This window comes from Nicotiana attenuata, unplaced genomic scaffold (genome assembly GCF_001879085.1).
Source record: "Nicotiana attenuata strain UT unplaced genomic scaffold, NIATTr2, whole genome shotgun sequence".
Classification (NCBI taxonomy): Eukaryota; Viridiplantae; Streptophyta; class Magnoliopsida; order Solanales; family Solanaceae; genus Nicotiana; species Nicotiana attenuata.
Window position 1 is genome coordinate 1 of NW_017676658.1, and position 13,360 is coordinate 13,360.

Genomic DNA, 13,360 nt, shown 5'->3' on the forward strand with positions numbered 1-13,360 from the left:
GGAATGTTTGGAATATTCGTTATTATTTTTCGTACTATTTTATTTAGATTCGGATTGGAACCTTGATATTTGCTATTTTAATCGTATTATTTGTTAACGGATTGCGTATTTGGGTTGAGAGTATTTAATTGGTCGGGCTTGCCTAGCATTAGTGTTGGGCGCCATCACGACCGGGATTGGGGTCGTGACAAGTTGGTATCAGAGCCTAGGTTACTAGGCCTCGCGAGTCATGAGCCGGTTTAGTAGAGTCTCGCGGAACGGTACGGGGACGCCTGTACTTCTCCTCGAGAGGCTGCAGAACCTTTAGGAAAACTCCATATTCTTGAAATTCTTGTCGTGCGGCTTTGTGATTCGAGAACTAAATCTCTGTATTCTATTCTCTCGCAGATGGCGAGAACTCGTGCTACCGGACGCGATGGTCGACCACCAGTACCACCCACTAGAGGCCGTGGACGCGGTCGTGGTCGTGGTCGAGGTAGGGCAGCAGAGACAGCACCTGCTGACCCACCAGCTGCCACAGTTCAGGACCAGACTCCAGTTGTCGATGTCCCAGCAGCACCTGTGCAGGCACCGGCAGTGCCTATTGCTATTCCTGGTCTCCAGGAGACCTTGGCACAGATACTATCAGTTTGTACTGGCCTGGCTCAGGCAGTCTCAGCTTCTACTGCAGCAGCTGCTTCCCAGACCGGGGGAGGACATCAGACCCCTGTTGCTCACACACCTGAGCAGGTTGCCCAGGGATTTCAGACACCGGAAGCAGCCATAGCTCCGCCAGTTGCTCAGTTGCTCCAGTTGCACCTGTTCCAGCCAATGAGGTTCCAGCTATGCCGGACGATGAGCAGCGTCGTCTTGAGAGATTCAGCAGGCTTCAGACTCCGACGTTCAGCGGTGCTGAGGGCGAGGATGCCCAGGGTTTTCTGGATAAGTGTCAGCGTATGCTTCGCACTGCAGGGATCTTAGAGTCGAGTGGTGTGGCTTTTACTACTTTCCAGTTCTCAGGGTCTGCATTCACCTGGTGGGAGGACTTCGAGAGGCGTAGGCCGGTTGGTGCAGCGCCCCTTACATGGCAGCAGTTCTCCACTCTCTTTCTGGAGAAGTACGTACCGCAGTCTCACAGGGAGGAGCTGCGTCGTCAGTTCGAGTGGTTGGTTCAGGGGGACATGTCTGTGACCCAGTACGAGTTGAGATTCACGCAGCTAGCTAGGCATGCCACTTGGATGATCCCGACAGATCGGGAAAGGATTAGGAGGTTCGTGGATGGCCTCAACTATTCACTCCGCATTTTGATGACCAGAGAGAGGGTTATGGGTGCCTCGTTTGAGGAGGTAGTTGACATGGCTCGAGAGATTGAGACGGTTCGCCGTCGGGAGCGTGAGGAGAGAGAGGCAAAGAGGCCTCGAGGTTCAGGTAGTTTCAGTGGTGCTCCGTCTAGGGGCCAGTTCCAGCGTGGCAGAGGCCGTTCCTTCAGGCCTCCTCAGTCAGGTCGTCCAGAGTACAGTGGGGCCTCTTCAGGCCGTGGTCATCAGGGATTTCAGCAGGGCCAGACTTCACTTAGTGCCCTTCCAGCTCAGAGCTCTACACCTGCCTCTTCAGCCCAGGGTTCTTCAGCAGCAAGGGGTTTCCATCAGTCCCCTTCTCCAGCGCCGGGTAGTTGCTACGAGTGCGGTGAGTTCGGTCATATGAGGAGACAGTGTCCTCGGCGTCGTGGTAGTCAGTCTCAGCAGAGGGATCAGCCCTCATCTTCTGCTCCTGTTTCATCAGCACCCGCCCAGTCAGCTAGGGGTGGAGGTCAGGTAGCCAGGGGCCGCCCCAGGGGTGGAGGCCGGACTGGCGGTGGTCAGGCTCGATTCTATGCTCTTCCAGACAGGAAGGACGCCATTGCCTCAGATGCTGTTATCACAGGTATTGTCTCAGTCTGCCACAGAGATGCCTCTGTCTTATTTGATCCCGGATCTACCTATTCCTATGTATCTTCATATTTTGCCCATCACCTGGGTACTACCCGAGGTTGTCTTGCTTTGCCTGTTCACGTATCTACCCCGGTGGGTGATACTGTTATTGTAGATCATGTATACCGATCCTGCTTAGTGACTATTGGGGGTCTGGAGACCCGAGTTGACTTATTGCTGTTGAGCATGGTTGATTTTGATGTTATTCTGGGTATGGATTGGTTATCTCCGTACCATGCTATTCTGGACTGTCATGCTAAGACAGTTACGTTGGCTATTCCGGGTATTCCGAGGATCGAGTGGCGTGGTACGACTGATTATATTCCCAGCAGGGTGATTTCTTTTCTAAAGGCCCAGCGGATGGTTGGGAAAGGTTGTCTATCTTATTTGGCTTTCGTGAGAGATATTGGAGCTGAGACTCCTAGTCTTGACTCCGTCCCCGTCGTGAGGGACTTCCCTGATGTGTTTCCAGCAGACCTGTCGGGCATGCCACCGGACAGGGACATCGATTTTGGTATTGATCTGGTACCGGGCACCAAGCCCATCTCTATTCCTCCGTATCGCATGGCACCAGCAGAGTTGAAAGAACTAAAGGATCAACTTCAGGAACTCCTAGATAAGGGGTTTATTCGTCCTGGTGTGTCACCGTGGGGCGCACCGGTTCTATTTGTGAAGAAGAAAGATGGCACAATGAGGATGTGCATTGATTATAGACTGTTGAACAAGGTGACAGTGAAGAATAAGTATCCACTACCTCGTATTGATGATTTGTTTGACCAGCTCCAGGGGGCAAGGGTATTTTCGAAGATTGATCTCCGTTCAGGCTATCACCAGCTGAAGATCAGGGATTCGGATATTATGAAGACCGCCTTCAGGACTAGATATGGGCACTATGAATTCCTGGTTATGTCTTTTGGGCTGACTAATGCCCCAGCTACGTTCATGCACTTGATGAACAGCGTATTTCGGCCGTATCTGGATTCATTTGTTATCGTTTTTATAGATAATATCCTGGTGTACTCGCGTAGCCAGGAGGAGCATGCTCAGCACTTGAGAGTGGTGTTACAGAGGTTGGGGAGGAGAAGCTTTATGCAAAGTTCTCCAAATGTGAGTTTTGGCTTGAGTCTGTAGCTTTTCTGAGACACGTGGTATCCAGTGTTGGTATTCAAGTTGATCCAAAGAAGGTAGAGGCAGTACAGAGTTGGCCCAGACCGTCTTCAGCCACGGAGATTCAGAGTTTCCTCGGTTTGGCAGGTTATTATCGCCGGTTCGTCCAGGGTTTTTCCTCTATTGCTTCGCCCTTGACTAAGTTGACGCAAAAGGGTGCACCATTCGTATGGTCGGACGAGTGCGAGGAGAGCTTTCAGAAGCTCAAGACAGCTTTGACCACAGCTCCAGTGTTAGTTTTGCCATCAGCCTCAGGCTCTTACACTGTGTATTGTGATGCTTCGAGAGTTGGGATCGGATGTGTGTTGATGCAGGAGGGTAGAGTTATTGCATATGCTTCTCGTCAGTTGAAGCCTCATGAGCAGAACTACCCCGTACATGATTTGGAGTTGGCTGCTATAGTTCATGCGTTGAAGATTTGGAGGCACTACTTATACGGCGTATCTTGTGAGGTATATACCGATCATCGCAGCCTTCAACATTTGTTCAAACAGAAGGATCTTAATTTGAGGCAGCGGAGGTGGCTTGAGTTACTCAAGGACTATGACATTACCATTTTGTATCACCCGGGGAAGGCCAATGTAGTGGCCGATGCTTTGAGCCGGAAGGCGGTCAGTATGGGTAGTTTGGCGTACATTCCAGTTGGGGAGAGGCCCTTTGCAGTTGATGTTCAGGCTTTAGCCAATCGGATGGTGAGGTTAGATATTTCGGAGCCTAGTCGGGTATTGGCTTGTGTAGTTTCTAGGTCTTCCTTATATGACCGCATCAAAGAGCGCCAATATGATGATCCACATTTGCTTGTCCTGAAGGACAGGGTTCAGCACGATGATGCTAGGGATGTGACTATTGATGATGACGGCGTGATGAGGATGCAGGGCCGGATTTGCGTGCCCAATGTGGATGGGCTTCGGGAGTTAATATTAGAGGAGGCCCACAGCTCGCGGTATTCCATTCATCCGGGTGCCGCGAAGATGTATCAGGATTTGAGGCAGCACTACTGGTGGAGGAGAATGAAGAAAGATATAGTGAGTTATGTAGCTCGGTGTCTCAACTGTCAGCAGGTCAAATATGAGCATCAGAGACCCGGTGGTGTACTTCAGCGGATAGATATTCCCGAGTGGAAGTGGGAGAGGATTACTATGGATTTTGTGAGTGGTCTCCCTCGTACCTCAAAGAAGTATGATTCGATTTGGGTGATTGTGGATCGGCTGACCAAGTCCGCGCATTTCATTCCGGTGTGTACTACCTATTCTTCGGAGCGGTTGGCAGAGATTTTCATCCGGGAGATTGTTAGGTTGCATGGGGTCCCAGTTTCTATCATCTCGGATAGGGGTACTCAGTTTACTTCCCAGTTTTGGAGGACTTTTCAGCGAGAGTTGGGTACACAGGTAGAGTTGAGCACCGCATTTCATCCTCAGACGGACGGACAGTCCGAGCGTACCATTCAGATATTGGAGGACATGTTGCGTGCCTGTGTTATTGATTTTGGAGGTTCTTGGGTTGAGTTTTTGCCACTTGCAGAGTTCGCGTACAACAACAGCTATCAGTCCAGCATTCAGATGGCACCGTATGAGGCCTTATATGGGAGACGGTGTAGGTCTCCGGTTGGTTGGTTTGAGCCCGGCGAGGCTAGACTATTGGGGACAGAGTTGGTTCAGGATGCCTTAGAGAAGGTGAAAGTGATTCAGGAGAGACTTCGTACAGCTCAATCGCGTCAGAAGAGTTATGCGGACCAGAAGGTTCGAGACGTATCTTACATGGTGGGCGAGAAGGTCTTGTTGAAGGTTTCACCTATGAAGGGCGTTATGAGATTTGGGGAGAAAGGAAAGTTGAGTCCGCGGTTCATTGGTCCTTCTGAGATACTTAGGAGAGTTGGGGAGGTGGCCTACATGCTTGCTTTGCCACCCAGCTTGTTGGGAGTTCACCCAGTATTTCACGTTTCTATGCTCCGGAAGTATGTTGGGGACCCGTCCCATGTATTAGACTTCAACACGGTTTAGTTGGATGATGACTTGACTTACGATGTGGAGCCAGTGGCTATTTTGGGTCGTCAGGTTCGGAAATTGAGATCAAAGGATATAGCTTTGGTAAAGGTGCAGTGGAGAGGTCGGCCCGTTGAGGAAGCTACTTGGGAGACTGAGCGGGAGATGCGGAGCAGATATCCTCACCTATTTGAGACCTCAGGTATGCTTCTCGACCCGCTCGAGGACGAGCGTTTGTTTAAGTTGGGGAGGATGTGACGACCCAACCCGTCGTCTCATGTGTTACAGCCCCGTTTTCCCCATTTATTGCTCTTTCATGTTTTATTATCAGCAATGGGTGAGTTAGAGTTGAATTGAATTGGTTTGGATAGCAAATGAAACACTTAGTCTCTTTAAAGAAGGTTTGGTTTGGAAAAGTCAACCGAACGTTGACTTATTAGTTAGAAAGCTCGGATGTGAATTCCGGTGATTCGGTTAGCTTCGGGAGGTGAATTGTGACTTAGGAGTGCGATCGGAAGTGATTTTGGAGGTCTGGTGTAGAATTAGGCTTGAAATGGCGAAGGTTGAATTTTGGCGAATTCCGGTTGGTAGGTGAGATTTTGATCCGAGGGTCGGAATGGAATTCCGAGAGTTGCAGTAGCTTCGTTAGGTGATTTTGGATATGTGTTCAAAATTTCAGGTCATTCGGAGGTGTTTTGGTCGGGTTTTTGATCGAATGCGTAATTCGGAAGTTCTTAAGAAACTTAGGCTTGAATTCGATGTGATTTGATGGTTTTAGCGTTGTTTGATGTGTTTTGAGGATGGGTACAAGTTTGAATGAGGTTTTAGGATGTGTTGGTGTTTTTGGTTGAGGTCCCGGAGGCCTCGGGGTGAATTCGAGTGATTAAACGAGAGTTTTTAAAGTTGCTTCAGGTCAGATTTTTGCTGTCATCTGGTGTTCCCGCTTCTGCGGAAATGGACCGCAGAAGCGGTACCGCAGAAGCGGGTATGTGGTCGCAGAAGCGATCGTTGGCCGGCTAGGGAAATTCCGCAAAAGCGGAAGGTGGCTCGCACCAGCGGGTCCGCATAAGCGGACACTGTACCGCAGAAGCGGACTTGAGGGAACCGCAGAAGCGGTGGTTGAACCGCATAAGCGAAGAGGCGGTTTTTAAGTGAAAACCGCTTAAGCGGATTTTTGGCCGCAGAAGCGGTCCCGCATAAGCGGTAGCGGGACCGCAGAAGCGAAAATCGCTAGTAACAGAAGGGTTTTAATATTATATTTCCTCCGCGAGCAAGAGGTAGTTTCTACCATTTTTAAGCGACTTGGAGAGCTTTGGGCGAGGATTTTCGAGGGTTTTGACTGAGAATCGAGTGGAGGTAAGTTCCTTGGCTTAATTACTCGAGTTTATGGTAAATTTATCATAGAAATCAGTAGAATTTCATCAAAAACGGGTCAAGCTAGGGCTTGGAAAGCTGTGATGTAAAAATGGAATTTGGAGGGCCAAACGAGCTCCGATTTTGGTAAATTTTATATTTACGGACTCGTGGCGAGACGTGGAATCCGGTGATGTAAATTTCATAATTTTTCGAGAAGTGGGCCTGGGGCTCGGGTTTTGCCAACTTCGTGAATTTTAGTGTTTTTCGAGTCTTTTCGATTGGGTTATGTTTCTTTAGCCTATTGTAACGTATTCGTTGTGGTTTTAATCGGATTCGGCGTGCGAAGAGGTTGATTCGAAAGGCAAAGGCATAGCGAGCTAGACTTGTGGCCGGCTTGAGGTGAGTAATAGATGTAGATGATGACCTGAGGGTTTGAAATCCCGGTATATCACATTGTGACGCCATATTGAGGCGAGACACGCACTCTAACGAGTGCGGGGTCGATTGTGACTGGGGATTGTGACCCAGTTCGTTCCGATTGATGTTCGTACGGTGTTCTTGACTAGAAATTGTTTGGTAATCATCCTACTTGGATTTTATGAATATGTTGGGGCTTTGTGCCTATCATTTGCATCCTTCAGGGATCCTCATCACTGTTTCTATGATGCTTAGCATATTTCATAATATCAGTCCTGAGTTAGACACTGTTTTGAAATGTTTAGTAAATAAATGAAGACTTAAACACATAGATCTATAACTCCTAATAATTGAAACTAAAAGATGAACACTTTGACTGTGCCCGAGTGGCTTGCATGCATATATATATCTGGACTAAGTATAGATCGGGCTGCACGCCGCAGCGAATGCTACGATGATATTGCGCTTGGGCTGTAGGAGCCCCTCCGGAGTCTGAACCCCCACAGTAAGCGCGAGTACCCAAATGGATCGGGCTGCGCGCCGCAGCGGTTATGTGCATTGCATTGCATTCATGCATTTTATATCTGTTGGCCTTAATTGTCATTGTTTGCTGTTGTTTGATCGTTTAACATGCTGAATCGTTGATTGTAGCTTTATATTATAATATTTCGGGATTTCTTACTTTCAGCCATTATATATGTTTATTACTCACTGAGTTGGAAGTACTCACTTTACTCCCTGCACCATGTGTGCAGATTCAGGTGCTCCGGAGACTTAGTGGAGCTGCTTACTGTCATCTTGGATTTCGGTTTAGGAGTCGTTGAGGTAGCTGTCTGACGTCCGCAGGACCCGACTTCTCCCCTTTATTGCATTGTCTTTTCCTATCCTAGACTTTTCTTTATTACTATGAATATAACACTCTGTTACATTTAGAGGCTCTAGACTCGTGACTCCAGATCTATTGGGGAATGTTGGGATATTCGTTATTATTTTTCCATACTATTTTATTAGTTTCGAATTGGAACCTTGATATTTTCTATTTTTATCGTATTATTTGTTAACGGATTGTGTATCTGGGTTGAGAGTATTTAAATTGGTCGGGCTTGCCTAGCATTAGTGTTGGGCGCCATCACGACCGGGATTGGGGTCGTGACATATGTATAATTAACGTATGACTATGTATAACAATGTATATAAGGTGTTTAATAATGTAAATTTTTATTTTTTCCAGTGAAATAAGATTTTCCCTTACAAAACATTGAATTTTGCAAAAAAAAATATAAAAATAAAATTATAGACTCTAAGGATGAATATATTTTTTACTTCAACTTCCTGATATTGTGAATTTTAGGAAATACTATACAGAGGGAAGTAAAAAATAAATAAGAATAAAAATGGAAATAGGGAAAAGATAAAATGAAAGAAAAAAGCGAAATCTGATTTAGGCGTGATTTTGGGTGTAATTGACGAAGTTCGAGTTGTTTTCATAAAATTGATTAATGTTTGTGGGCTACCGGATGAAAACCGTATTTGTGGGTTAGACCGCTGAAAAGTGCTTTCTCCAAGTGTATTTTCATGTAAATTTCCCTAAAGTTTTTATCCTTTAAACCGTTATGATCATAAGTTTTAAAAAACTTGTTTTTACTCCTTAAATTTCATGCTGTGCACCTACTTCGAATTCGGTAGGAAAAGGAGTTAGTTTTTTGTGGCATTGTGCACTTATTTTTCTTTTCGAAACATAGGGTTGTAGGGGGTAGGAGAATTAATGGGTGTTGGATATTTTAAATTAAAATAAATAGAAATGCAAGAAAGGAAGTGGGAAGTAGAGAAATGGCATATATAGTTTAGTCAGACTGGCGTTTTCTTCTTTCTTTGAAACATTAGACATTTGTCTCTGTGTTGTGTCTATAAAATCAGGGAGGGGCCTGTAGGCAGTAACTTATGTTAGTAATTACATTTTTAACAACTTAGGCAGCTGCTGCATTATGAAGTGCTTATATTAAGGATATTGCTATCTTAATAGCGGAGTCATTTGAACTCAATACTTTTGACGCAAAATATATTTATGTGTAAAAGTTCACTAATATTTCCAAAAATAATAAGTCTGAACATATAAGTTTAAAGATACAGTTGTACAATTTTAAAAACTTTAAATGTTGAACTCATAGAATTTAAATCTTGGATGCACCTATATTTACATAGCTGGCTTGAAGAAAGTATATGTGATCTTATTTTAAAACATAATAGATAATTTTTGTCAAAATTTTCGCCAATAATTAGAAAAATTACTCTTATTAATCGCATCGTACTAAAATAGAAAATTTCTGCAACCATACAAACAAAAGCAAGACAGTATCTCTTGTCCCAACTTGGTAAACCTAAGTGTGAACGGAAAAATCGAACGTCCATAGCACGTACTTGGGACGCGTGGTTCATCGTACAATTCCGACTTGACAATTCACAAACAAAAAGCATCGCAACTGTTTGAGACAACTTGCCATGAAATTCTAAAGTTATAAGTCCTGTAAAGATTTGTATATCTACAATAGTACGTAGTACTAGAAGAAAAAAAAATAGCACTACCAATTTGTTTTTTCTCAACAATTTTCACTCTCAAGAAATCCACTATGTCATCATCCACATCTTCTTCTTCATCTCGTACACCTACTAGCAATAATCATAGACTTAATACTAAAACCACGGAAGAAGTTTGGAAAGACATAAATCTTTCTTCTCTAAATGACCACACTACTACTACTTCCCCTAGAGATCATATTGATCCACAACAAAATACTAGTAATTCTACCAATTTTGGTGGCATGATTTTACAAGATTTCTTGGCTAGGCCATTTGCTAATAACCCTAAAACAGCAGCAAAAGGCTATGTCTTCCCTATTCTTCCTCCTCCTGCTGTTACTGTGTTGACATTAAACTCTGGCCCTGGACTTCATTTCTTTGGTAACTTAAGGCAAAACTCAAGTTCTCAGCAGCAAAAAGCTATCTCGAGTAGGTCATTTGAGGATTTGGCTTCACCCGTTGGAGAGAATGCTAATGGAAGAAAGAGGTGCAGTGAGTCTGATAACAATTCAAGTGACCAGAAAAACAAGAGGATGATCAAGAACCGTGAGTCTGCTGCTAGATCAAGGGCTAGAAAGCAGGAAAGTGTAGCTTTTCTATTTACACTCCCAATATGTGTTTTTTTTTTAAATCTATTTTTAGTGCAGTTTTAACAGCAGTGTTAACTTGTTGCCGTTTCATCTAAAAACTTAAGATGTGTGAGAAAGCACATTTTGATTCTTTTGTATAGGTTAAGCACGTTGAATTTTCTTTTTTGATATTGGGTGATGATGGGATTCTACTTTTACGTGCTCTGATAGCATATTAATTTATACGTGTGTAATAATATCATCTAAAAAATTTATTGGTAAGAAAGAGTATACTTTTATTTAATTAATTCTATTTTTAACGGACAAAAGTTCAAACAATAAACAAATAAATGTTTCTATTCTACATAATACAACATGATACCAGAATAAGTAGAGGTCTGGTCAAGAGTTTGAGTTTGAGTTTTCTTACATGTCTCAACCTTCAATTTTATCTCCGATCACACTCCAAGCCTATGAAAAAGAATCATTTATTTGATAAGCTCCATTTTTTAACTAAATACTAGTAATTCTTCCCAAGAAAGTCCAAAAATATACTTGCTCTGTTTCAATTTTGATGACACAGTTTCCTTATTAGTCCGTTCTAAAAAAATGATATATTTCTAAAATTGGAAATAATTCAACTTAAACTCTTTATTTTACTCATTTTATCCTTAATGAGAGGGTTTTATAACCACACAAATATCATAGTCCCATAAAGCTTTTACCCCCTTAAACTTTTAAGACCATAAGTTTCAAAAATCCTTTTTGTTTTTCTTAAATTCTGTGCCGAGTCAAACTATCTCATCGGATAGAGTATAAGAAAAGGACATTAATTATGTAAATGGGGTTTATACAAACTACAAGTAGGTAGAAGCAGTTAGGAACATTACATTCAAAAGGTCATTAATCTTTATTATAGTGAAAGCAAATGAATTTTTCTTGTTCTGTTTTGGTTAGTGTTTTCCTGTGTATAACTTGCAGGCTTATACGAATGAATTGGAGCTAAAAGTAGCCCATTTGATGGAAGAAAATGCCAGGCTCAAGAATCAGCAACAACAGGTATTTTTCTTTAATTCCTAGAAGACATCCTGATTTCCTTATTGAGCTAAGACTTCGTGTTTTATAACTAAATAAGTTCTTGAATTTAGAAGCAAGTGTATGTATAAAAAAGACTGATCATTTTCATTCATCTGTCCTTGTGGTCAGTTATGCTTAGCAGCAGCTGCTCAACTTCCAAAAAAGAAGTCTCTCTATCGAACTTCAACAGCCCCATTTTGAGAAATATCAGAGGATGTATGTGAAATTTCTCTTTTGTGGCCTGTTTTATGTATTTCTCTCTAGAAAGAGAAAGAAAATAGATGGTGATTTTAGGCAAAGTGAAGGGCATGATCAAATGGGAAGACAGTTTATGCCTTTTTTGGCAATGAAATCAACAGCCAACAGCCAAGGGACTTTTTCTATATGAGTCTATGATTTTGCTTGTTACTTTCTTTTGGAATCTTTCTATCCAAAAAGCCTAAAGGGGTTTGGCTGGTTTTTGTTCCTTGTTTTAATGTAGGCAGAATAGCCTAGTAGACACTTATACTTGTTCCAGTTTGTCATTCCGGTCCCTGTACTCCACGAACTTTCATTCAAACACTTGTGCTTGATCGAAATGAATATTATAAACCCCTCCCATTATGCGTGAGTCTCACTTGCCGTGACAAGGATAACACATCAGATCCATGTCAGATACATAATCCACATCAGCATCTTCTTCTTTACTAATACCAGATTTTTTTTCTCCTTCACGCCATTTTTCACCTTCCCTCTCGATTTTCAGAGAACCTCAAAAACTCATCGGCTTCAACTTCTTCTCTCTTTGTCTCACCATAACTGTTGCACTTGAAACTATTAGGATTATTTTTTTGGGTTATGAAATGATTGCAGAAAGTATAAGGCAGCATAGATCTCATCAATTTTCCTCCAGTCACCATTTCTTCCAACCAAAGAGATCCCAAATTTTTCATACAGACTGCTATCATCGTCGTCATCTTGGCTTATCGAAGGGCGAGTGTTGACAAGAAGATCTACCAAGGATTGGAAGTAAAGGTTGTCAAAATCTAGGGTGAAACGTTATCGGAGTTCATAGTGGTTTGTGGTGGTGGGCTAGTGGTGATTGGATGGAAGGGTTTAGGAGAGAGATTTTGAAGTTGTTCTTGGAATAAAAAAGGGTAAAGAGTGGGAAGAACGGGAGAAAGGAAGAAGGGAGTGATGGTGGTGGGTGGTCTTGATGGATGAAGGGTACGGGGTAGAAGGCAGCAGACGGGGGTGATGGGTTAGGTAAAGGTTTTGAAGATGCGAGGAGGGGGTGTTTTCCCTTTTATTTATATTGTTTCTCTGTTTTTTTTAATTATCATATTTGAATTTTTCCTTTTAAAAAGAAATAAAAATATAGATTCACGCTCTCTTTACGCGTGCATACCACGCATTCCATCCTAGTCAGATAAACAAAGGCCAAATAAGCTTGGTCAACGGTCAGAGGGGTTTATAATATTCATTTTAATCAAGCACAAGTGTTTGAATGAAACTTCGTGATGTATAGGGACCGGGATGATAAAGCGGAACAAATTTAGGTGTCTACTAGGCTATTCTGCCTTTAATGTAAAGTAAAGTGACTGTTGAAACAAGATTAGACCTTTGTAGTGTTATAATAATAATAATAATAATAATAGCTGCAACAGAACATTTTTAGTAGTAGCATTGTTTGTACAATGTACAGTAAGAATCTTTATTTTGGAGGACAGATTTTTCTTTTGTTGGCCATCACTTTATCTACACTGACATCACAGTCACTAAATTATGGCCCATTTCTGCCCTTTTTTCTCTCATCTTATTATTGATGATGATGTTTGATGCTTTGCATTCTTTGGTTCCATTACAAAGGGCATTTGGTTCAAATACTATACTCCCCGTCCCAACAAGGGTGATACTTTTTGAATTTTTAAAAGTCAAACGAGTTATTTTTTATTGCAATTTTTTCGTATGTTTTTAAAATATTTTGAATTTTTAATTATAACATATACTTCATCTGTTTCAATTTATGTGAACCTATTTTTTTTTAGTCAGTATCAAAAAGAATTACCCCATTTCCTAATTGGAAACATTTTACCTTTATGCAATGATTTATAGCCATCCAAAATATATGTGCTTCATTTTACACCACAAGTTCAAAAGTCTTCTCTCTTTTCTAAAAGTTTGTGCCCAGTCAAATGAGTTCATATAAATTGAAACGGAGGGAGTAGTACTTTTTATGTAATTTATCAAAATTCTATGTTCGAATTACGTTTAAAATTCTGAATTT

General features: G+C 42.5%; 1 protein-coding gene across 1 annotated transcript; it reads left to right on the plus strand.

Annotated features, from left to right (window-relative positions):
* Positions 1 to 9,444: 9,444 nt before the first annotated feature.
* On the plus strand, positions 9,445 to 12,796 carry LOC109221151 (bZIP transcription factor 27-like). Its single transcript, XM_019385613.1, has 3 exons — positions 9,445 to 10,035; positions 10,999 to 11,076; positions 11,224 to 12,796. The coding sequence occupies exons 1-3, from the start codon at positions 9,499 to 9,501 to the stop codon at positions 11,293 to 11,295; spliced, it is 687 nt and encodes a 228-aa protein (XP_019241158.1). The 5' UTR covers positions 9,445 to 9,498; the 3' UTR covers positions 11,296 to 12,796.
* The last annotated feature ends 564 nt before the right edge of the window (positions 12,797 to 13,360 follow it).